Source organism: Aphelocoma coerulescens, chromosome 1 (genome assembly GCF_041296385.1).
Source record: "Aphelocoma coerulescens isolate FSJ_1873_10779 chromosome 1, UR_Acoe_1.0, whole genome shotgun sequence".
Taxonomy (NCBI): domain Eukaryota; kingdom Metazoa; phylum Chordata; class Aves; order Passeriformes; family Corvidae; genus Aphelocoma; species Aphelocoma coerulescens.
Window position 1 is genome coordinate 70,776,436 of NC_091013.1, and position 23,482 is coordinate 70,799,917.

Sequence of the window (23,482 nt, forward strand, 5' to 3'; positions counted from 1 at the left end):
ACAATCTTTTATATGGTAACACCAACTGAAGTTACCAATATTAATATTGCTACTAAGTTCACATTTTCTTACACTGCATGCCATAACTTGTGCAATTGTCTTCTAACTATAGAAAATTAATGAAAAACAACAGTACTGAAACAGTATTACAGAACACTATCTGAAGCCATCAGCTCACTGAATCTGTTCAGAACCACTAACAAATTTGTGACATGCATTTTTTTTTAAATAACAAAATTACTTCCAAGTAAGGAGGGACAGTGTTCAGTAATACTGCTTTGATTTACAAAATACTGCATTCCTTTGTGTCTACATACATGAGGTAGGATAGAAGCACAGGAAACACATTTAGCCAAATCAAATGCCTTGTAAGATGTCATCCATCCTTCAGAGGACCTGCATGTTAAAATAATTCCAACATACTACATGAGTACTGCAATACTTATTTGCAGGGGTAGAAATCTGTATTTAGAGGCTTTCTTCCTTCTTACACAGATATGGTACTGCTATTATTTCAAAAGAACATACAGTATACATCTTCATTACAGAAATGAAAGTGCTACTAAAAACCACATCATGACTTTAGTGAAGCACTGAAAAAAATGCAAGCATGAAAGCTTTTCATTACTGTACACGACCATGTTTATCCTGCCCACACAAATACAATGGCACTTGGGGACCACTGTGAAGAGACTGGCTCTTTTAGACAGCAGAATTTGAAGAACTTTAAAGCAAATTGGGTGGAGGTTTTTTTCTGTATTTCTATGCCAGTTGCCAACATTCAGCTTCTTACTTTTGCATGATCACCAAAAAACAGCAGAAGCTGTACTGTACTCAATGAAGAGGGCATCCTAAGGATGTTGGGCAAACCTACTGACACGTCAGGAAGCTTGCTGGTCTGTGGAATAGAAGTCACTTCAGTCAGCGCTAGGATATTGCACCTAAAATAGTAAACTACTTTTGTAAAGGCAACATCCAACAAAGATGCAAGAACTGGAATGGCAATCTGTGAGCACAAGAGGAAAAAAGAATGCATTCAGATTCTTCTGCTCCTCCTGATGGATGGCTGGTCTTGGTCAAGTGAATTCTATCATTTTGGTCATTATAGAACCATCAGAGTAGCAGGATGGCCATGTGGAACTCATCCTAGTCATGTGTGTTTGTAGACATGCGGCCTTGATCGAACAGTGGCATACCTGAATGTGTCCCTTTAAAAAAGTATTTGTAAAATATGTCCTGCAACTATGTGGATGAAGTTGATGTATCAATCTCTACACTATATATATTTAAACACAGGTAAGTTGGTTAAATTATTCCATCCACAAACTCAGAATTTTGTTTATTGCTGGTATCCTGTTTTAAGATCCTTGTATACTCTGTGTGCACAACTGTAAGAATATTCAAATAATGTTCTTGGGTTTGTACTTGTATTTTGCACAGGATTAATTCATTTAAGAATTAACCCCACAGAGTGATAGGGATAAGTATGAATGACAAGTAAACTTGCAGGATCCAAAACCTGCCGTGTGCATTCACAAAAGCAGACTTGGACAATCTGTCAAAACCTACACAGGCAAATAAAAGCAGCAAGAAAACTGCACACACACCTCTCAAGTTTGGTGGTGTCTTTTCTAAAGTATCAGATGACAAATGCTATACCAGAATAATGTATTTAGTATTCAAGTCTTAAGTTTTTTGCAAGTTACTCACAAACTGAGCAATTCATTTTTGGTGAAAATGTCTTTAATATTAGTATCTTTTTGTAAACTAATGTTTTTGTTCACAGAGATTGAAATGTCAAAACAGCAAATGTCAAAATATTTGAAAAAGGGTTCAATTTTGCTAGAAAATAAAGTCAACTGGCAGAGTCAAGTATAGTTAATACAGGATTCTAATTATCTGAGGTGGAACAGGTATAGTCACATTAGAACTTTCAAACACTTTCATGTTTCCTTTCTATTAGTAGGTTAGCTAGCTCTAAATATTCATTATCTCAGTTGGTGACAAGTAAAAAACCACCAGCTTCTGGAATCAGTGAATTATTTTTAAATAAGTAACAAGATTACAGTCCCTGTTTGGATTTTGCACATGAACTACAGATCACTGAAAGTTTCCTGTTGCACTGCAGCAAGAAAAGGAAATGTAACAAAAGCTTTATTTGCTGCAAAGTACAGCAAGATATTTCGGTAATCTCACAAAAATGTCATGCTGCAACTTGTTACAGTGAGTTCAATTTGATCATTTAATGTAATACAGTACATTTTTATAAACTTAACATTATCATTGCAGAAGAGCATGCTAACTGAATGTTAGCAATTTATCTTTTATACATAATTATAATCTACTGTAGCTACTGTATGCAGATCTCAAAATGTTAGTACATAAAATATTCATTTTCTTTATATGAGATGAGGATGAACTTAGAAGAGGTTTGAATAGAAGAATGAAATATCTGCTGCGCCTATTTCTCAAGAAATAATGAATTACGCATTATTACCCAAGAAATCAACATTTAAATTGCAAAACTATAGTTTAAATTTACAATAAACATTATGATCAGTAATGGTGCATCAATATTCCATGAAGTTTAACCTAACCACGTTTATGCACATAAAGCCTCAAGAGTCTGCAGCAGTTTCAGCATTAATTTTTCATATTTTTGTATAAAATTGACTTAAAGGTACATCTTCCATAAATGTTTTCAGTGCAATTCTGTCAAAGAGGAAAATATAAAGCTAGCTTTCAATCATTTTATACCATAAAAAACCCTCAACAACTTGCATTTGCACTGCTGAAGCGTAAGTAAGCCAGTTCTGTTGTGCCAACTATTTCAAAGTCAATTCACATCAACCATAATTGACTTTCTAGGCAGCATTTCCCCCATATCTATAGGTATAAATGTTGAAAAGCTGAATACTGGAAGAGGGGGAAAGTTAAGATGAGGCAGCATAATCTAACTGTTTATAATACTTTTTTCTAGTGGTACCAAAAAAAATGTATAATGAAAAAATTCTAAGGGTTGCTTGCTTTATTAGCAACCTCATTGTTTGAAAATCAGTGAATCTGTGTTTTAGTATTGTCCTTTCCTATTATCTTTACAGGCAACCTTGCAACAATAACTTATTTATTGATAGATTGTATGAAAATGCTCCATTATTCAATGAAATAAAATTTTCTTAGGTTAGAAATTGATTTCTCATGTGTTGTCAACTGTAGGGAACCAGAGGGAGAACAGCACCTGAAATTATGATGTGTGCTTGGCTAAGCAGAGTATAGTAACTGATATATTTTGGTTCAAAGACAGTTTGTAAACTGTTAAACTGCATACAGGATACTGCTCTATGATTTTGTTTCTTTTGCAGATTATAACTAAAAAAAAACCAACCAACAAAAAACCCAACACAAACCAACCTCTCTATTGTAGCACAATATAAAAATGGAGCTTCATTCAAATCTTGAATACCTTGACTGTAATAATTGACAGCTGGTTATTCAACAAAACTTAGCTCTTCATACCAAAAAAATTTGGCTCAACAAACAAAAACAAAACAGAAAGGGACAATAAACTCTCAATAAAAGGATCTCTCATGAGGCAACCTACCATATACTACTGCTAGATACGAGTTTCAAAAAAAACATTACATCCCATTTTCAGCACATTTTTCATAAACATGCAACTTCACTATAAAATACAAAACACTTGGCTCTCAAGAACAGCTTTATAAAGACACACTGCATCAATAAAATTTCTCTTTGTGATTAACTTTACATTGTAATAAGAACTGTATTTTCACTAATGTTTATATATCAGATTTCATATTATAATGTAGTAATAATTTGCTCTTTGTGAACATCATGTTCAGAAGGAAATATCTATACACATTAACATACTAGACTATTAAAAACTCAGTTACAGAATTTTATTGATACAGTAGATTAATAAAAACTGATAGGGGAAGATAAAATGGGTCGGGTATTCAGTACATTATTTAATAACACACTTTTAAAATTAAAATATTTTAAATCCTTTTTGAATTTTCAATGCCACTACAAGTCCAGAAAAGTCTGGCAACAATACTGAGGTGTAAAACAAAACTTCTTTCCCAATTTGCATCTCTTGTATTATTCTATCCAATATTGTTCAACTGCAAAAGAAATTTGGCACCTCTGATGGTAAGTAGGTGCCTGAAGGTAAACACCAGGTTATATTCATGAAGGAAACAAAGACTTTTTTTTTCTTCTTCTCCTCAACAAATAGTGGCAAAAGAAAGTGGCACTATTTGTTCAACTGACTTGTTTTTCACAGTTAAATGTCAACAAGAGTACAAATACGAACACTGACAGATATTGCTTGAGATCAATTTTCAACAAACTGTTCTTTTTTTAAAACAATCGATCCAATAAACAGTGGGGTACTGTCAGTTTAAAGCCGCAGATAAAAGCTATACAAGCACTTTATAAGTCAGAAACATTAAAAAAAGAACTATTTACAGTTTTCTTCTTTAGTTCATATGTCTACAAAGCCAGCGCACAGTACACTTCACAAAAATCCACAGTTAATGATATCAACATGTGTGTGGCTAAAGCTTGTGACCTAGGGACTGCAAATGCAGGGGCAGTAAAACAGGTTTTGTCTTTTCTTCAGCAACCCCATTTGTGCACTAACAGCTTCATTCAGTCTCAAGCTTTATATTAAAAGCATTCTTCAAAGCTTTCACCTGGAAGGCTGGTAACTACATGCTCACTCATCGTCTTTCCCTTTTGGAAGTTCTGCGACGGACCTATTTGGAGAAAAGGTATTTTAAATGTTTCTACAGAAAAATTCAAGAACAAATACATTTTATAATGGAAAAAATGCTCAGGCTCACTCAATAATGTTGGAATAACCGTATACAGTGGCATTCATTATTCATTTTGTCCCAAGTACAAGTTTCAGTCAATGACCAGGACCTAACCTCATTTGATGTTACTGAGCCTGCGTCCTTAATGAAATTCAAAACAATCCAGTTTCCTTTCTCAGAGTTTTCAAACACTCAGATGCTCCAACCATCAGATGTATCCAAAAGTGTGAAGGCATTCTCAATTTTATTTTTAGTATGACTACTAACATGGCCAATGTATTTGCATGAAATAAATATAAAAATGAACTCAATTCAACATATGCTGGTAAGAGGAAGAAATCAGTTTAGGATTCTGTTCCAAGACTCCATGCTTATTTTCCTGTACTATTCAGTTTGTGTGTCTGTTTTGTGTAAAGAAGCTTTATTCACTATTACAATCTAGATGAGAAGAACGGGCAGGAGTTACCTGGAAAATAATTCCCATTAGATGCTATACAGTTCTGGCATACAGATAAGAAAGGCTACACAGGACAGAAACTTCAAGATACTTGACAAAAAGTGGTATTTTCTAAGAAATGCAGCTTCTCTGGGAAACTACAGTGCAGCTCCACTACACAAGAGTGGCAGCTGACAACCACCCCATTCATTTTAAAGGAGGAAGGTTAAGTTCTAAAAACAGGAGAAGTCATTCAAAGAACAGAGGCCATTCTCTGATCATCCATGCATAGAGCACACCACAAAGACTGACAAAAGCTCAGGCACTTCTCTTACATTGATTGTGGAAACTTCCTCTTCTTCCATTACTTCTTCCTGGGGAATGTCATCACTGACTGGTGAACCACTCTGAAACACGTCCATCTCTTCACTGGATTCATTCTCTTTACTGGCTGCTTGTTTGGAACGTCCGGCACGGCTACAATGAGAAGAAAAATAAAGATCAGCTTCCCAGCACGTGTACATCTGCAGTGTGTATAAACAGTATGAGCAAACATTCTAGTTCATGTTTCATGTTATACAATGCTGCTGTCTTTTACAACTATCTAGTTCATCCATGCACAGAACTGAAGAGAAACTAGGAGGCTGGACCAAACCATTTGAAAACAAAATTGTTCCATAATAGAGGGCCAGGAGCACAAAGTTGAACAATTTTGCCTCTATAGACACGGCAGATTTTTCTCTCCAATGCCACAATACAGGCCAAAAAAGGTTGACACAATGCTAAACAGTGAACAGGAAAAGCCAAACATCCAGAGACTGAATACTGTTGTTGGTTTTGTCTCTACTCAATTCCATGAACAGATGTACTCTACTTCTCCAGGACTTTCTACACAACAAAATTTGAACAACTGTATCTATGTTTTTTCAGACAAGAAGAACCCATATTGCTACTCATGAAATTAAGACTATAAGGAACCTAAATGCAAATCTTCCAAGCTAGCTTAGGTATAACCAGGATAACAATACCTTAATCAGGATAATCAAGAACAATCAGTCAACAATATCTTAAACTGTCTGTGTTGGTTATGGGAGTTGTGCCACAAGCAAAAGCACCCATTTGCTTAAAATGAGAATTAGCCAACACCCCTCACCTTTAAAAAAAGCCAACTACAGAAGTATCCAAAACTCCATAGCTGCACCCACATTGCAGTAGCACAATTCAGAATCAAATCACTGAATCATCCCGTTTACTGCAGGTGCAGTCTTGGTGCACCCAAACTTGGGGACGTTTTGGTTGAAATGAAACTGTAAACTCAGTTCCGGGCACACAACAGACTTCAATCTCCAGTGGAGACACAGATCCAAAACAACTGTACTCTAATACCATCACATCACAGAAGTGGTAGGAATTTTCAGTCCTGAGAGCCACTAAAATTTAGACAAAATAAAATCTCTCAACTGCATAGCAACTGTGCAACCAACATGCCATCCCTTAACACAAATTAGCTCAACTCAAGTGTTCCAAGACTGACAGAAGCAAAAGAATTGAAAAGGAAGCAGAAGAATTATTCACAAGCTAGGTTCCTCTTTTCACACATCACAAAAATAAGCCTGTTCACATGTGCTAATTGGTAACCCAGTTTGCTAACAGAAACAGGTTATACACTATCACCCACAGATACATTATCACCTCATAGGCAAAATCCCAAATTCTTATGCCAAATCCATTCCCAAGGAGCCCGGAAAATTTGAGGTTATATATATTTATCTTGCAGTACGCAGTGCTGGCTCAGTCTATCAACTTTCTTCAGTTAAAACTGCTGTAGATATGGACATAGGAGAGGGAGAAAGCCTTGACTACAGTGCACTTTGAAGACTTGAGAAATTACTACTGTCTCACCTTTTTCTTGCAGATTTGGAAAAAGAACAGTCAAAATGTGGGTGGTCAGATAAAACAAACAAACAAAAACAACCCACAGGTTTTTTTTTAAATGAAGTCTAGAATAGACCCAACAGCTCTGAACCCTGAAACAACTTACTTGGGCTTCAACATAACATACACATGAATGAGAGCTATGCTTGTTACTGATTGTGGGCAGCGATACAGTTTACTGTCTGCTTAAAATGGAGTACAGAAACACAGCAACTTCACTAAGAAAAGCTAATTAAATATTTAGTAAAGGGTATCTTTGACAAACACCACATAGCACATCACCCAACAATAACTTGTTGGTGTGTCTTCCCTGCATGGCAGTAGCAGTTTCCAAGTCTTGTTCTACTGCATGTGTAGCAGTGACTTCTGGAGCAACCAAGACAGTGTTGGGTCCTGTGTTTCTGATTACGGAGTAAAGGAGCAGCAGAGGTGTGACCTGAGGCAGGGAAACAGAACGCTGGAAAGGTCGGGATGTTGTGCATGCAAGATGCCAGATCATGTGATCCAGAGTGACACCAGAATTTGAAATGAGGGTAACAAGCTTGTTCAGGCAAGGTTCCCTGGTAGGAAAGATCCCTGGCATAAAGCAAGTCAGTACATTACACTGCCAGAGGAAGAGCAATGTGATGCTAACTACGCCCAGAAAAACAACAGAGATATACAATAGTGTCAGACAGTGGGTGTCCCCAAGTAGTGCCCCAAGGAATTTATATGAAGTTCTGGAAAAGCTCATTCTCCATGAGCTACAGTTTGCTACAAGTGGGCAAATAACCACTTGTACACATCTGCTTAGATATATTATCTATACATGTACAGAAAAGGTAGAGATACCTGTATTCTCCTACAGCAGGCACAAGAAAGGAAGCTAGCCAATGACAGAGTTTACCTTCATTTTGGAACTTAATGCATTTCAGAATTTTCAGAAGTTACTACCCTTCACTGATCACAAAACATTTTATTCAGATGAAAATTATTCAAGTGAATAGTAAGAAGGCCACAAATGAGAAAGTGAACATTAATTAAAGGAGAATCAGAATAACCTTAATTCTCCACAATTCTGTTTCACCACAGTAATGATTTGATTCTCACCCGCTATCCAAAACAAAGAGGACCACTTTCCACTCCTTTAAGTCCTAATAAAGACCTATCTTCAAAGTTATGTACATGCTACCTGAGCACACTAAAATTACTTGCAGCCTCTTGCTCTGCTGTGAGATGTCCTAGGAGAAGCAGCTAAGGAAAACATTTTAGAAATAACAATAGCAATTTATTAACTGTGAACTACAGTATTCTGAAATATTTTCAGTAAAGGTTTGCTTGGGGGCACAGGGGCATTATTTAATTTTCACTAAACACAGATTTAGAAGACTTACACTTTTTTTTGCTGTGCTGGTGGTGTTTGTGATGACCTTCCTCGTCTTTTCTGTGGCGTAGACTGTGCTGATTCAACTGTACTAGTTTCAGATGGTTCTGCTCTGTTTTGAGGAAGACCCAAATTGCAAAGCATCAAATTATAACTAATGTCCAAAGATAAAAAATATGCAGTTTACAAGAAGATGTACTTACCTCTGCTGTGTTCTTTTTGATGTCCTATTTTGCCTGCCTTTTGGTTTTTGTTCAATGTTTTCAGTTTGCCTTTCTTCCTCCTCCTCCTCCTCTTCCACTGCAGCTGCTGGCGGTTGTTTTTTTTTGCTCCTTTTTGATGACTTTGCCACTGGTTCCTCCTTTGGTGTTGCCCCATTATTTGTTCTGGTAGGGCGCCCTCTTCTCCCTTTCTTTGGTGGACTGTTCTGTTCATCCTCACTTTCTATCACATCTTCTTTTAGCCTTTTTTCCTCTTGCCATTGTGTTTCATCAGCTTCTGATACAACTGCAGGTCTCTTCCTTCCCCGTTGACTACCTCTAAGCTTCTGCTCTTGACCTAGTTTATTCAGGTCATCTATGCTTAGTTTCTCTTCTGAATCTGTGATACCTGCTTTCTTCCTTCCTCTAGGCTTCTCCATCTCTGACTGAAAAGGTAAGATTGTACCATTAAGTTAAAAAATTAAACCGCCATTATAGAGTCACATGTAGACACTTCCTCCAACAAGACAGTCTTCAAATTACAGAAGTTGTCTCAGATTGTTTACCATATCCATTTTAAAAACATTTGCAAAAATACAAACACACACCTACATATAAAATACCAGACTAGAGGGAAAGGTTCAACAAAGGTAGAACCCTATCTGAATCATAAGGTTTGAAAACAGAAACTATTCCTTTACCTCTCCATGATCTAGTTCTCTAAAGAGCACAGTGAAGAGCCATAAACAGTGCAAAGATTTCAATAAGCAGCTACTAGGGCCACATTGCTCCAACCAACCCTTACCCCTTGTGAAAATAAGAAGTAGAAAATATTACCCATCCACCATTTCATGGGTACCATGACTCTTTCATTTCATATCATGAAATTGTCCAAAAGTCCAAATATTTACAGTATTTCTGCTTCATACCAATCTTTGTTTCATACCAACACTACTGTATTTCAACACAGTTATTAGTATTTGCCACATTGAAACTTCATCTACATAATCGGTTACATCATTTAAAACCTGAATGAAGGTTTTCTTCTCTTTACATCTGCTTTGTGACATTAAGATAGAGGTCATCTTACATATTCATGTCTCTACTTTAAACAAAAACCTTTTTCAAGAAAAGCAGAAAGAGAATCTAGAAAGGATGTGAGGGGGAAAAGAAAGTGAAGGACAAAGGATTACACTAGAAGAGAGTAAGAAAAATGTTTGAACAACGATGACATCTCCTGTCAGTTCATGTCTTCAGTAACATCCTCGTTATTGCCCACTTTATTTGCTTTTGCAGTCCTCATGCACATATGTCACTGCAGCTCCTCTTAGCTGGTAAGTAACTGCAGCCGATTTTCCAAGTAATGTTTCTCCCTGCAGCTAAAAAGTGTTCCACAACCTTACAACTAAGGTGTTACTTTATGATTTAACCTGGACAAATATCCCAAAGTGACACCTTTAAAACATGGACCTTCTGCTACCCAGTTAAAATCCTGCTTCTCAGTTAATGCTTGCTGTAATCTGCTCCCCATCTCCAAAAAACCAAAAATGAGTTCTGAATCCATGACCTTGAGTAACTCGCTTACAGATTCGAAGTGGAATGATGCTCTCAAAAGCACTCAAAAACACCGACCTGTATTTGCTCCATCACTGAGCTTTCTCAGTTACCAGTTCAAGCTAATGCTTCTAAACATGAATTGCATGCCAGGAGCTGTCTGGACTCAGACTTACAGGTTTTTTTGTTTTTGTTTTTTTGTTTTTGACAAGAGAGTCCAGATTTTTCTGATTTAATTATAAACTGGTTTGCTTTTCCCACAGTATAAGATAATTATTTATACTTCAAGACAAGCAAAAATGCAGCAATTTTTACTAGTCAGTAGCTTATGTCCCAAGCAACCTAGAAAAATGCACCAGAATGACATAATGAGAGAAAAGAGAAATGTCAGAGACAGTAAAAAGAAGTAAAGCAGCACTGACATCAGATACAGGACATCCTTAATGCAGCCTAGAAAATCCAATTCTAACAAATCTGATCTTACTATTTTTTCATGCATATCCCAAATACTACAAAATTAACAGACTGTTAACTGCTATTAAGGCACAAAGAAGTGACATTTACTAGTGGTATAGGAAATTATTATTATTTGACCTGCTTTTGGAATTACAATACAATTATAATTTTCTTGGGTAGTTTATTTTTCTCTACTCTGATACAGGTATAAATACTGCTTAAGATAATATTTAGCCTGCTTATAACTTCTTTTACATATTAAAGCACTACATCTGAGTGAGAGTCCAAATAGTACTTTACAGCCTCATTAGGAACCTTTCTTATTACTGAACTACATATATAAATCCATTGGTAAGAAGGAGTAAGGACACTATCATTCTCCAAAGCCTAAGTAACCTTGAGGACATGATTTCGTGGTGGACTTCACTGTGCTGAGTTAATGGCTGGACTTGATGACCTTTAAAGGTCTTTTCCGACCTATATGATTCTATGAGAAACAGAACCTTTTTTCCATTGTATTTTCATGTCCAACTCTGAACACATTTTCCAGTAGTTAAAAATATCAGCCTGGTTTCACGTTTCAGCATATTTTTTGGAATGTTCTCAAATATCATCACATTAATTTTTAACAGCTCACCCTTACAAGATCAGAGTCGTCCCTTTTGTCAGTTTTCTTTCCTGGTAAGGGTGAAGTCAGTGTGAATTCTTCATTTTCACTGTGGTCCATTTCAGTACTGTCAAGCCTAGGATGAATAACCATGTATTTACCTCATTATTAGATTATATGGGGCAATCATCGAAAAAAAATACTAAGAACAACAATCTTCATATAAAATCTATTATTAAACTACAAACAATTTGGCAAAAGGAACTTTCCACTGTAGGTACTATAGATACCACACACCACAAGCCACATCATCTAAGTCTCAAAGTCTCAAGACAAATGTTTTGATCATAAACCACGTTCAATTTTCTTTTCTCACTGGGAAAGATAAGCAGTTTTTTTAAGAAGAGTCTGAGTTACAAGAGATCTGTGTTTGATGGCTATAGGAAAGTGTAGGCAAATGATATGCAAAGATCCCCACAGACAGACCAGCCAAAGCAAACACTTTCCTATGGTGAGTTTTAGGCAATAAAACAGCAATTCAAATTTCCCTCTGTTTTTTGTTGCTTTTTACAGCAGCAATTTCATTTTTATTTCAGTTTCTACAAACTGTAAATGTGGACAATAATGCCTCTTGTATATAAAACACTGAGACCCACAGAAAAAAGATACTGCACAAAAGCCAATCCACAAGTCATTTCAATTCATCTGCAGAGGCAACATTTTTAAATACTACTGCACGTTTTTTAATGAAAAGAAATATGCTATGTGTCGAAATGAAAAGTGGTATTCAAACACACAAACTCAACTCCCTAGCCTGAGCACTGCACAGAGGGTGAAAGATGTTCTCACTCCTGCAGGTGTAAAATCTGTAATAACTGGGATGCAATTGGAAGCTTAGGTTTTATACATCCTCTCAAAAGCTGCAAATCTGCCTGTACATACTCAGATAGACTGAACTGGAAATATTGTGCATCCTGAATCATTCCCATCACTTCTCTTCATCTTTGGCTTCTCCACCCAAACCACTAATCCCTTTAAATTAAGAGAACTGGAGAGATCATGAAGATGACTGAACATGTTAGGCTGTGAGTGCAGCATTTTTAAAAATTTGATCTCAGATTCATTTTGCTGGATATAGAGAAGAATCTGGAGTCCATCTGTCGTTAGCTAATAATGTGAGCCTGCATGACTTGTAAGAAATGAGCCTTTTGCAGACTTTCAAGTGGAGAAATATTTCTTGTAAAACACTGCCCTACAATTAAAATTAATATTATATATTAAATTGTCACAGAAGTACCAAATGAGAAATCTTATGTTCAAACATAACATTTCCTAACAGTCTTGAAAGAATGTGAAAAAGTAGAATATGAGTAGTGGAGGTTATAAAATCTCTCACTGTCTGTGAAAAAAAACTTAATGAGACTTTCGGTTTTAAAAAAAATGAACGTAAGATACAGGAACTGATGAATAACCTACAAAACTGACACCAAATAAGCTATAAAGATAGATAACTAGAAGATGACTTATGTAGCATTACAGAACACTCACCTCTTCATCACAAAACTAATCTAAAATCCAAAAATATTTGTCTGCCAAGTCCAGCACAGTGCAGAACTGGAGGAGGAAGTCATGCAGGACCACCACAATGGCCTACCAGTTCTGCCTGGCTGGGATGTGTGTGTAGCATCACAGCCAGGTTCCCAGGGACTGCAGCTGTGGGTATGCACACACACGTACATATATACGTATGGGGGGGTATATATCTATCTACCTAAAACACACCCCAAAAAACCCAAACCCTTCCCTCAAAAAAATAAAAACATATGAAGCTCTCTTTTCCTCCTTCAACCAATTCTGAATGTAATTTGATTCTGGTTGTTTGGGTTTTTTTGGTTTTTTTTTAATAAAATTTATTTCTGGAGTTAGAAAGCCAAATTCATGGTTTCAGTTATACCAATGTGGCACTGTAACTTTACTTCAATGTAAGATAGAAGAATTCTGTCTTTTACTTAGAAAACATAATAGAAGTATTCAAAGTTTCCATTACAAATATTTGAAATATCAAAGTTCCTTTGTTGTCTACCAACCTCCCTTTGATCCTTCCTGGAGAGCTTGGATTTGAGCTGCTGCTGGCATTGCTTACAGTTTCCATTCGTGAAGATTTGGATTGAGACTGCTTGCCTGCTGACGAAAGAGGCTTATTAACTGCTCCAAGAACATTGGCTGCTTTGGGCTGAAACCAAAAATATATTTCCTTTATTTTAAGCTACACGTTCAGATATTGTTAACATGTACTATGCTTAAAATACTCACAGATTTCACTTTCTGCAATCATTATCTTAATTTTAACACAAAGTGATAAACATTTTCATGTGAAAGCTACAACAGACACCAGAAGGAAGCTGAGGGAGCTGCAATCGAATAACTAGCTGCCATCAAAGCTGGTATTCTTCTCTCTACCCTTAGATTCTGTCCTCTTCCCATTGGTAGTGCTGTGTGCTCATTGGACTGTGCAGTCAGTCACTGCATCACTTTGTGTGCCATTTGCTTTCTGCTGATTTATCTACCTGAACCAGCTCCCCATCTGGATCAGATAAGCACCTGGCCTAGCGAAGCAGAAATAGCAGTACGACGGCCCTTTCAGCAAAGGAGACATTAAATTGGCAACCACATTAGTTTCAACTGGGAATAAATGAGAACCTCAAAAGCCAAATACTGTGGAGAAGATCCTGATACTTCTTGCACGGATTTAAAGATGTTAGGCTTTTAGTAAGTGCCACAACATCTCCAGACACTGGTGAGCTTCAGGTTATTAATTTAACTGGATTATCTTTCAGTCCTGCCAAATGCCTCCAGCTCATACTAACTTTTGAGAGAGCTGAAAGAGCTCAATTACTCCTAAAGAGAATGCCAAACACACATGTACAAAAATGTTGAATTAAAGACCATTCCCTACATTTCTCACTATCCATCTTCTCCTTCAATATTAGATTCTAGCTATGTCTGCAGTTAGTGACAGCTATACAAAGTTCAACATGCATATCGTATCAGCCTGGAGTGTTTCTTTCTCAGAGCTGTGGACCACGGAAGTTCTAGTTATACTTTTATAACCAGAGGGGAATTTTACACTTACAAAGATTCATTCTGCACCGAGCACAAAAAAATAAAAGAGCATATGCTTTCCAAAAATAAACCTCGGAGAACTAAATTCAGCTTAACAATTTGCATCTATTAGTTTAGAACTAAATGTTAATCAGTAAGTGTATGCTGAAAGAGCTTGAAAGCAAAGAGATTTTCAAATTCACACTGAACCAACTTCCTACTAAGGAGGGACTAACAGGGCCTGCACTACCAGCTGCTCCCTTGTCACAGAACCTACACTCAAAGCCTTCCTGCTCTCAGTGTTCCCTGCTTATATCCATTCCACTAACACCCACCCAAGCCAGTCTTCCACTTGCAAAAATAAGACTCCCCAGACCAACTTTCATTTCATGTTCCTCTTGTGATAGTGAAGAAACTGAAAATTCTGGTGGTCAAATACACCTCTCCTGTTTGTTACAAAGTTTCAAACCAACACAAGAAAAGCTAGAGTACCTGGCATCAGAAATTTAAAATAAAAGTTAACTTAGGATTCAAAAGAATTTCAATGATGATCTATTCCAATCCAAAAATGTTGACTTTCAATTTCTGGAAGAGAAATCTCCTTCCTTTCCTAGCTTGCATTGCTCCTTTATTAGTAAATTACTGACAGCTAAGACTTCATTAGTAAAGTTAAGGGTAATGAAGATGCTGCAATTTCGTTCTTTCACAAGGTAAGAAATTAATGTTCTTTGTCATCTAGAACAGGACGCATTAATCCAGATGAAAACCACAGTTTGTCACTTCCTTTACCGGATTTTAATTTTATTCTAAAGAGTTCCTGGGTTTAGTTTTAGCGAAGAAAGAACGCTGCCATTTAATGCAATGCATATTCTGAAAGAACAAATTAACAAAACTGTAGAAGTCAGTTATCTCATAAGATAACTGCAATATCGTATTCAGCTTTGCCAAAGATTAATCATGTGATTTTTTAAATATTTTCTGTTAGTTTTCCATAGCTGTCACTTTGTATGCAACACTGTAGTCTTCTGCAGTCTAAAAAGGTTAACTATTTTGTAAACTTGACAAATATTATGGGTTATTTTGGGGGTTTTTTGGACTCTCTCCTTTTAAAGACAACAGGCATTGCCTACTGCCGCCACAACCCAGTACACACAGTAGCAGTTTTCTCTTCTACCCATCTCTTTCTCTATACCCAGAAACAATCTGTTCTCTTAAACACAGAGTTTCATTAATTACATGCTAGTTTTCTTTAAAAAACAAAACAACAACAAAAAAACACAAAGAAAACAAACAAACAAAACTATCACTCCCCCCAAAAAAGACAAGGCAGAATGCAAACACAGCACCAAAAAAATCCAACCTCCTCATAACACACCTACCTTTCCAGGGGTGAAAAATGACTTCATTTCCGGAGGAAGATAATTTTTGGTGTTACTGAAATTCTGAAAAAAAAAAAAAAAAAAAAAAAGAGGGTGGGAGAAATTACAGCAATAATCAGTGAATGAGAGATAGATACACACATTCTGGAGATTGCACTGCAAGATTTTATTTACATCATTTATGCTTTTGAATTTTTAAACCAGAACAGTAATGTGGAGGAAGGGGGGGGGAAGAGAAATTGGAGTGTGCACACATATATATTTATGAAAACATAAACATACATTTTCAACTACAATATTAAGAGGGAGAAGTCTGAAGTTACAAGAAATATTTACGAAAAACAACACTGAATTACAGCTAACAAATATTTAAACAGACTTATCTCAAGAAAAATTAAATCCCAAGGTATACCTTGTCAGGTTGAGTAAAATATCTGGCTGGAAGTACAGGGTCTTTTGGGGATTCCAAACTGTATGTTGTACTCTTTGACATAATGATATTCATTGCTACATCACACACTGTATATAGTTTCTGTAAATAAAAAAATTTAAAAATCAAATAACACTTTAGAAGTTCATCACAAATCTTGACAGAAGATAGTGTATCTTTTGTGCACAGCACCACAAGAAATCACCGTTTAAAAGCAATCATCTTACACATTTAACATTAGCCTGCATCTTAAACAATGTCTCTCAGGATACTGAAATACAGACAGTAAAGGCAAAAGCATTGTAAGTCTAACAGCTGAAGACAGCTGGTTTTCATGGTCTTTCTATACTTAAGAATAGTGCTTGCCATAGTTTCTAAGACAAAGTTAATTGAATGAACACACATATCCCACCCACCCACTACCCAAAAATCATCTCTGCGGGAAAAGCAGAAGAGTGATAAATCGCGACATTATGTAATGCTAAAACCACCAAAAAAAGGTTAGATACATGCACTACACAATACACACCAGAGATTTCTAATGTATTTTTCTTCCTCTATTGAGTTTACTCTTGCACTTCAGAAATTAAATACTAAAAAGCACTTTAGCAGATGATTTAAGCAGTAAATTTGATAGTTTATATCTATTTAGTGTTCAGTAGTCTTACTGAGACAAACAGAACTGAAAACTATTACGACTCCCTTGCAAATGTGCAAGAATTACTGAAGCACAGGGAAATAACTGCCATCTAAACTAAATATAAACATTACAGTATATAAAATATCATTTCATACATACAATTCTATTGAAAGAAATTTTGAAGTTGGTGCATAAACAAAAAGCAACTCCCTTCCATTAGCAGGCCAGAATTAAATGCAATTTCCAATCAAAAAGTATCACCTACTTCATTCATTTTTTGATCATCTGGTCCTTGAGCATCCTTAGTCTGTTTGATATTTTCTACCATTTTTCTGATAAATGCATGACTGTTGTTTTCATTTTTAGCCATTAATATTTCCAGTATGAACCACAGGCACCTAAAGGAGACACACAGTAAGCCGCATGAATCAAAGTACAAGAGGAATTCCTTTAAAAAGCACATTTGAGAAAGTGATTTAGTCCAGCTTTTACTAGTATTATGAATTTGAACCAGTCTTAAGTCTGGGAAAACAATTCTTTTGGAAAAATGAAATGAAGATGAGAAGAAGGTGAAGGGTCCCTATATAAAATATCACAGAGCAAGCACTAAAAAAGCACCTATACTATTTCTCTCAATATTTTACAGAAGTAACTGGCATTATTATGCACACTGGACTGTGTAACAAGGTACCACAATGAATTAAAATTCCACTTAGAATAAAGTTGGAAATAACACTATTAAAAGTGGTCTTACTCTTTAATGTCCTTGAGTTGTTCAATGTCCTGGACTTTGACATAATCTGGGTCATGAGCTAGAAGATGGATAGTATAAGGAACAACATACTCTGGTAGAAGTGACAACAGTTTCTCTGAAAAGCAGAAGAAAGATGCATCAAAAAACTACGTTCCAAGAAGTATCCTTTTCTGCCAAAGAGGAGAGGGCAGATTTTGAGGTCAGCATGCATTAAAGTATAAACACATGTGGGCCTATCATTTCTCTATGATGTTCCATTTCATGGCTGATGTGCATATGTTTCATGCATGCAAGAATTAAGGTTTTAAGTATCTCTCACTCAGGTTTGCATGTCTTCTAGCTATTTTGAGATCCAGCTACAGTCACCTCCTACTCCCAATCCTTTCCTCAGTTCAAAGCCTGTATTCTGAAGGACTTTGAAAAGCAGAAGTGAGGATGGATCACAAAATCCATGTTAACTGCAAGATGTGAGACCAGCACAACCGCAGGATAAGCTGCTACTCTGGACATTGCAGTTTACAGCCCTGCTGTCAAGAGAACAAACAAAGGCTTTCTGCAGGGGCTTTGCAGTCAAATTGCCACAGTATCTGTTTCAAGTGGAGTGGGAGGTCACATGAAAGCTGTACCAAAGTACAGTCTGAAAGGCTCAATCCCACCTAAACAGAGAAGCACAACTTACTGTGAGATTCAAAGCATTCAAATTTTTTCTAGCATTCTCTGAGACTTTCAAGTAATCCTAAGTAAGGACTGCAAAAAAGTCTTTTCTCCATCATGACAGTCTGAAGGCCTATTCCCCTTGGGGATTCAAAAAGTAAGGGTTGTTGCCAATGACCCTCTCAGAGCTGCAATCACAAAATACACCTTCCATAAGGTAACAGATTCCCTGACCCAACCAACACCATGAGTGTGAACTCCAGCACCTCAAACATCATCACCTAAGGGGCAAGGACAACAGAAGGACAAGCTGTACAACAACAGTGAAAAAACATTTTTCAGCAAACATCCACACTGCTTTCTTTAGTCTAATGCCTGAGAGAAATCAGCACACCTAAGTTATTAAACCTGTACCCTGTGCAACAGGCAAGACAATGGGCAAGGGAAGGCATCCTGGTATTCCATGTACATTGCTATGGCACAAGCATCTGACCTTTAGTGCTTGTAGCAAATGCAATACCATAGTATTGACATGTACATGTGAAGGAAAGAGGGAAATTCCTAGCTCCGCTTTCGAAAACCCACATTTTGCAATAGTAAATGCATGACCAAGTCTGGAAAACCTTCTTTCAGTAAACTTTTACCTTTCCCATATTCGTTTATGAGTAAGTCCAGACATATGTAAATCATTATATACACTAATATATGTTTGAAAACAATTTTAAAATACATTACAACACTAACATTTTTTCCTCCAATATATGTATTCATATGAGATGTGCTTGACAAATATTGTGCACATCAAACAAAATACACCATTATTGTAGATTTTACAAAGCTAACAAAATAATTGTCATGCATAAGTCAAGTCTTATTCTATCCCTTTCTCAGAGGTCTGCATAAATAGGGGTAATGCACAATCTACATAAAATATATATAATATATAAAATCACCCAATGTCTTCCTATTTCAAGCTGTATTTATGTAACTGAAATCCAGTGTACTTTGCAAAGCAGTTTTTAGTGTTTCAATTGACACTGCACCATAAACTTTAAAAACATCCTTTACTTCTTCAAGTACTGTCCTGTATTTTAGCCAGCAGCCGTTCACATACTAAACAAAAAAATAAAGATGTGGCAGGGAAGGAAAAGAACATAATTATGACTTCAGAGCACTAGCAAAACTGGCTTGCCTTAGACATGCCCCAGACAAACCAACCCACTATTATTTGTACTAATTAGCAACTTCAATAGAATGCTCATCAAGAGCTCATAAACTCCATCTTTCAGTAACTTCCTGCCTTGGACAATTTCTCATATAACTATAACAATAATTCCAACTGGGTCTGGAAAATAAAATGAACTAGTTCCAGACAAAACAGGAAAAGAATAAGTACTGATACATATTATATTTAACCCCTGTCATGACAAAAAAGAGTAGAAAAAAAATAGAAAAAAAATAGAACTTTTATCTCTGATGAAAGAAGACACTACCTGAAAGGTAGGGAGGCTTTCCTACCAGCACATAAAACTACAATGTGCCAAAACCCTTCACAAGAGCCCTGTATGAGCTTTTAGGAAGAAAATTTGCTAAAAAAAAAAAAATCCTTACTCCTGTAATTTTTCTGCTTACTGACTTTCAAGTAAAATCCCATCATGAGAACACAAAAATTCAAATGCAAGGCACATCTCCACCCAGATCAAAGTAGTAACAGATACGTAATCAAAATACGTCTCTTCTTGAGTGGCTTCCACTCTGAATAGCGTTTAGAGGATTTAAGAGGGCTGAGAATAATTCCTGCCAGTCTATAAAAGGCCAGTGTGGAAGAAAGAGTCACATGTCTAGTACCAGTCTTTAAGAAGTTTTCCTCAGGCAGGGTATATCTACCATATTTTCAACAAATGCTGAAATCTCCCCCAAAATGTCCAACAGATATCCTCCTCGCCTGTAGGAAATTTTCAAGACAAAACGTGTAACAAAATCACACATTTATAGATTCAGATAAATAGCTGCAATAATCAAGGATGCAGATTTCCAATGGAAGTACTACCATCATTGCTACCCTGAGTTACTGCATGGTCAGCAGGGAGAGTGGCAGAGGGAGATACACATTTCAATATCGCGTTATTTCCAGAACTGAGCTTTGGCTGACCTGCTGCAATATGGGTATTTTAGGATACAAACAGTTCAAGACATTTTATTTGCTAAAAGCTCAGACTGGTAAATCTGAATGGCACAAAGTTAACACTGTAATCCTCAAAAAATCCTGCAATCTATATTTAATCCAGACTCCCCATGCATTATAGCACATGTCAAATCAATGGCATCACTCACTTATTTCAGCAAGAAAAGAATTTATCAGGCACACTTTGAGGTCCTACTGGATAAAGAAAATCACACACACCTAGGTTCCTCTTAATTTCTTCCACAGATTTTTGATAGCAACTTTGCAACATCTATTTAAAACATATGAGAATTCTTGTATTTTCTGTCTACATAGCTAAAAAGAGTTTTCAACTTTCAGGGGTAATAGTCTTAAAATGACTTAGAGGTGTTCAACATTTTTTTCTATTTTACATGTTATTGAGTGGGAGAAAAGTACCACTCTTTTTTCTTTAACTAATTAACAATACACAAAAGGATTTGTCTCCAGACATTCTCTGATCGAAGTCTAAGGGGACTAAGAAAGACTGACTGACATGGCTAATATAAAACGATTCATAAACAGAAGGAAATCAGTATCTGACAGCATCTCTGAGATCAGATTCACATAACAGGTCTGGTTTAGGTTAAAACCATGAAAAAATCCTCTTCATTTCACAAAGGTCAAACCATCAGTACTCTTTCAAAGAAATAAAACTTTCAAAACCCTTTATTCAAAAATGCTATAGCTCTTCATAAAGGCCTATTTTTTCCTATGACCATGTACCAGTGTTGTAATACTGTACATGTGTAGTTTTAAGTCAAATGGGCTGATTTAAGAAAAGAAAAATAGCTGACATAAGTCCATAATAACTTCCAAAGCATTCCCACAATCAGACTACTGGCACTGAAAAGAAAGAATTGCATAAACTCATCCTGAAGTGCCTACAAATATAGCCCTTTGCCAGCATAACACAAGATGCTGCTACTCAATACAGCAGTGCAAGGACAATCCATTTACGTATTAAAGTTATGTACTAGTAATTGCTGAAGTAAAATTAATTATTGTCACTTCCCTTAGAACATTATTAACATTATTAAGTTCAAACAGTACACATAACTGCCTTGGAAAATTACTTCAGTTCCAATATATTTACACATAAGCATTTGCACAGTTTTTAACAAAACTCAAAAAGTTTTGAGCAGTGCCTGTTGAAGAAAAATCAAAAGAAAATCTGGACAAAAGAAAATCAGAAAACCTGAAAGTTTTCAGTTTTCATTAGATACCTCCAAATCAAATTTACAGTAGTTCTGGGTATAAAAACAGACAACCATCAATGTTTTCAGTCTACTCACATTTACATTTGAACTACAGCACTTGCACCAAAGAGTGACTTCTATTCTCTTACCACTAACTGCTGCATGTTGCTTCAGATATTCCCTTCTGACATTTATGTTCTTCACAAGGCACTGCCTAGCATGAGCTCTTCTCTCTTTCACGGGATCTTTTGCACACAGTGCACAAATAGCCATATATTCTAGTGGCAGCCGTAGTCTAGAAAGGCCTTTGTGAAGTTTCTGAGCAAATATTTGTCTCACTTGGTAACATTCATCCTATTAAAAGAAAAAAAAAAAAAAAAAAAGCAAAACCAAAAAAGATAACAGTAAACTTTTCTGAAAGCAATATAGACTGTAAAATAAAGCATGAAGCTCAGGTAAATATACCAAAATCAATTAGACCTTGAAGCCACTGAAACATAGGAATTGCAAGGGTTTTCTTTAATGCCAATTCAGAGCAATTTAACTGAACTAATCAGTTGAAGCTTCCTGTAAGCTCAGAAGAAGAGCTAAGAAATTGTGCAAGAAGATGTTGTACTCAGGACCCAAGGCCTAATTTAGCACAGTACTAAGGCATGGAGCTACTGAAATTGTTTACAGTTGGGTCACTTGTTTTGTAAAACCAAAGTCAAAGATCTGCACCAAAATATTTTAGCCACCAGGAACCACCACATGTTAATTTTACTGCTACGATTTCACACATTTTCATCAAGACATTAATAATAAAAACAGAATAAAATTCAACAGAATTACCAGATTAGGTGAAACACTGAATAGAGTACCAAGCCTTTCCATTATACTGTGGAAACCTATGCACTACAACTGACCATGGAAGATAATTACCTGTGTCTAACAGCTGCCAAACAACACAAAGTAAAATAATATGAAGGCAGCAACTGTAGTTTTACAGTTTGTTAAGCAACATATTCCCAGAAAAGGCATGAACTTTAATTTTATTTTGTATGTACATACCACAAACCATTTACTAACACAGGACAAGGAAGTTTAACAGAAACATGTAGAAAAGAGTTTGAAGAAAACATACAGAAAAGCTTAAGGTAAACAAGGTCACCAAAACAGCTTAGCACATTTAACCTGCCAAAAAGAGGTCAAGAGGAAAGATTTATCTCTAAATATGAAGAAAAAAAACTTTAACAGGATTTAGCAGCTATTTTAGTCGAATGACAGTTTTGAAGTCAGAAAGTATCGAAGAAGGTTTCCAGCTATCAGTCAACTGGAAGTGCAGAGCCAAAACCTAACCATGGGCTCTGCTAAATTTGCAAATGGCATCAAAAGAGATCATGTAATAGATAAAATAAACCTCCCTCTTCCCCCACCAAAAATGGAATCCAGAAAACACTTTTTTCAATCAAGCCCCATTTTCTCCTTTCTGCACTTCAAGCAATATTCTCTCTCTATGGACTGAAACCCTGAAACATCTGCTGTAGCCAGAGTTGAAGCAACACAAGCCCACAAACCCAAACCATGAGATCTGCTCAACATCTTTTGCCTCCTTATAGCAAACCCACCTCCCACAGGAAGCTAAGATAGAGCCCTCTTTTCCTCCTCAGTATCACCTAAGTCTAATGTCTAAGTCTAATGCCTTTAGGAAGCTTAGAAGAGACTGATGCCTAGTTGGTGTTTTCAGCAG

At 36.3% G+C, this 23,482-nt stretch overlaps 1 protein-coding gene across 4 annotated transcripts in view; it reads right to left on the bottom strand.

Moving 5' to 3' along the window:
- Positions 1-3,395: 3,395 nt before the first annotated feature.
- PDS5B (PDS5 cohesin associated factor B) overlaps positions 3,396-23,482 on the bottom strand; it is a 96,628-nt gene continuing 76,541 nt past the window's right edge. For 2 of the 4 annotated variants that reach the window (XM_069012232.1, XM_069012243.1), the window contains exons 25-35: positions 21,903-22,107; positions 17,698-17,812; positions 17,209-17,341; positions 16,286-16,405; positions 15,874-15,936; positions 13,480-13,625; positions 11,423-11,528; positions 8,779-9,221; positions 8,586-8,687; positions 5,613-5,754; positions 3,396-4,781 (exon numbers count right to left, since the gene is read on the bottom strand). In XM_069012232.1, the coding sequence (XP_068868333.1) occupies positions 4,746-4,781; positions 5,613-5,754; positions 8,586-8,687; positions 8,779-9,221; positions 11,423-11,528; positions 13,480-13,625; positions 15,874-15,936; positions 16,286-16,405; positions 17,209-17,341; positions 17,698-17,812; positions 21,903-22,107 (1,611 nt within the window). In that variant the 3' untranslated portion in view covers positions 3,396-4,745. The remainder of the gene's footprint in view (positions 4,782-5,612; positions 5,755-8,585; positions 8,688-8,778; positions 9,222-11,422; positions 11,529-13,479; positions 13,626-15,873; positions 15,937-16,285; positions 16,406-17,208; positions 17,342-17,697; positions 17,813-21,902; positions 22,108-23,482) is intronic. The other 2 variants (XM_069012250.1, XM_069012256.1) reach the window with 2 other exon arrangements.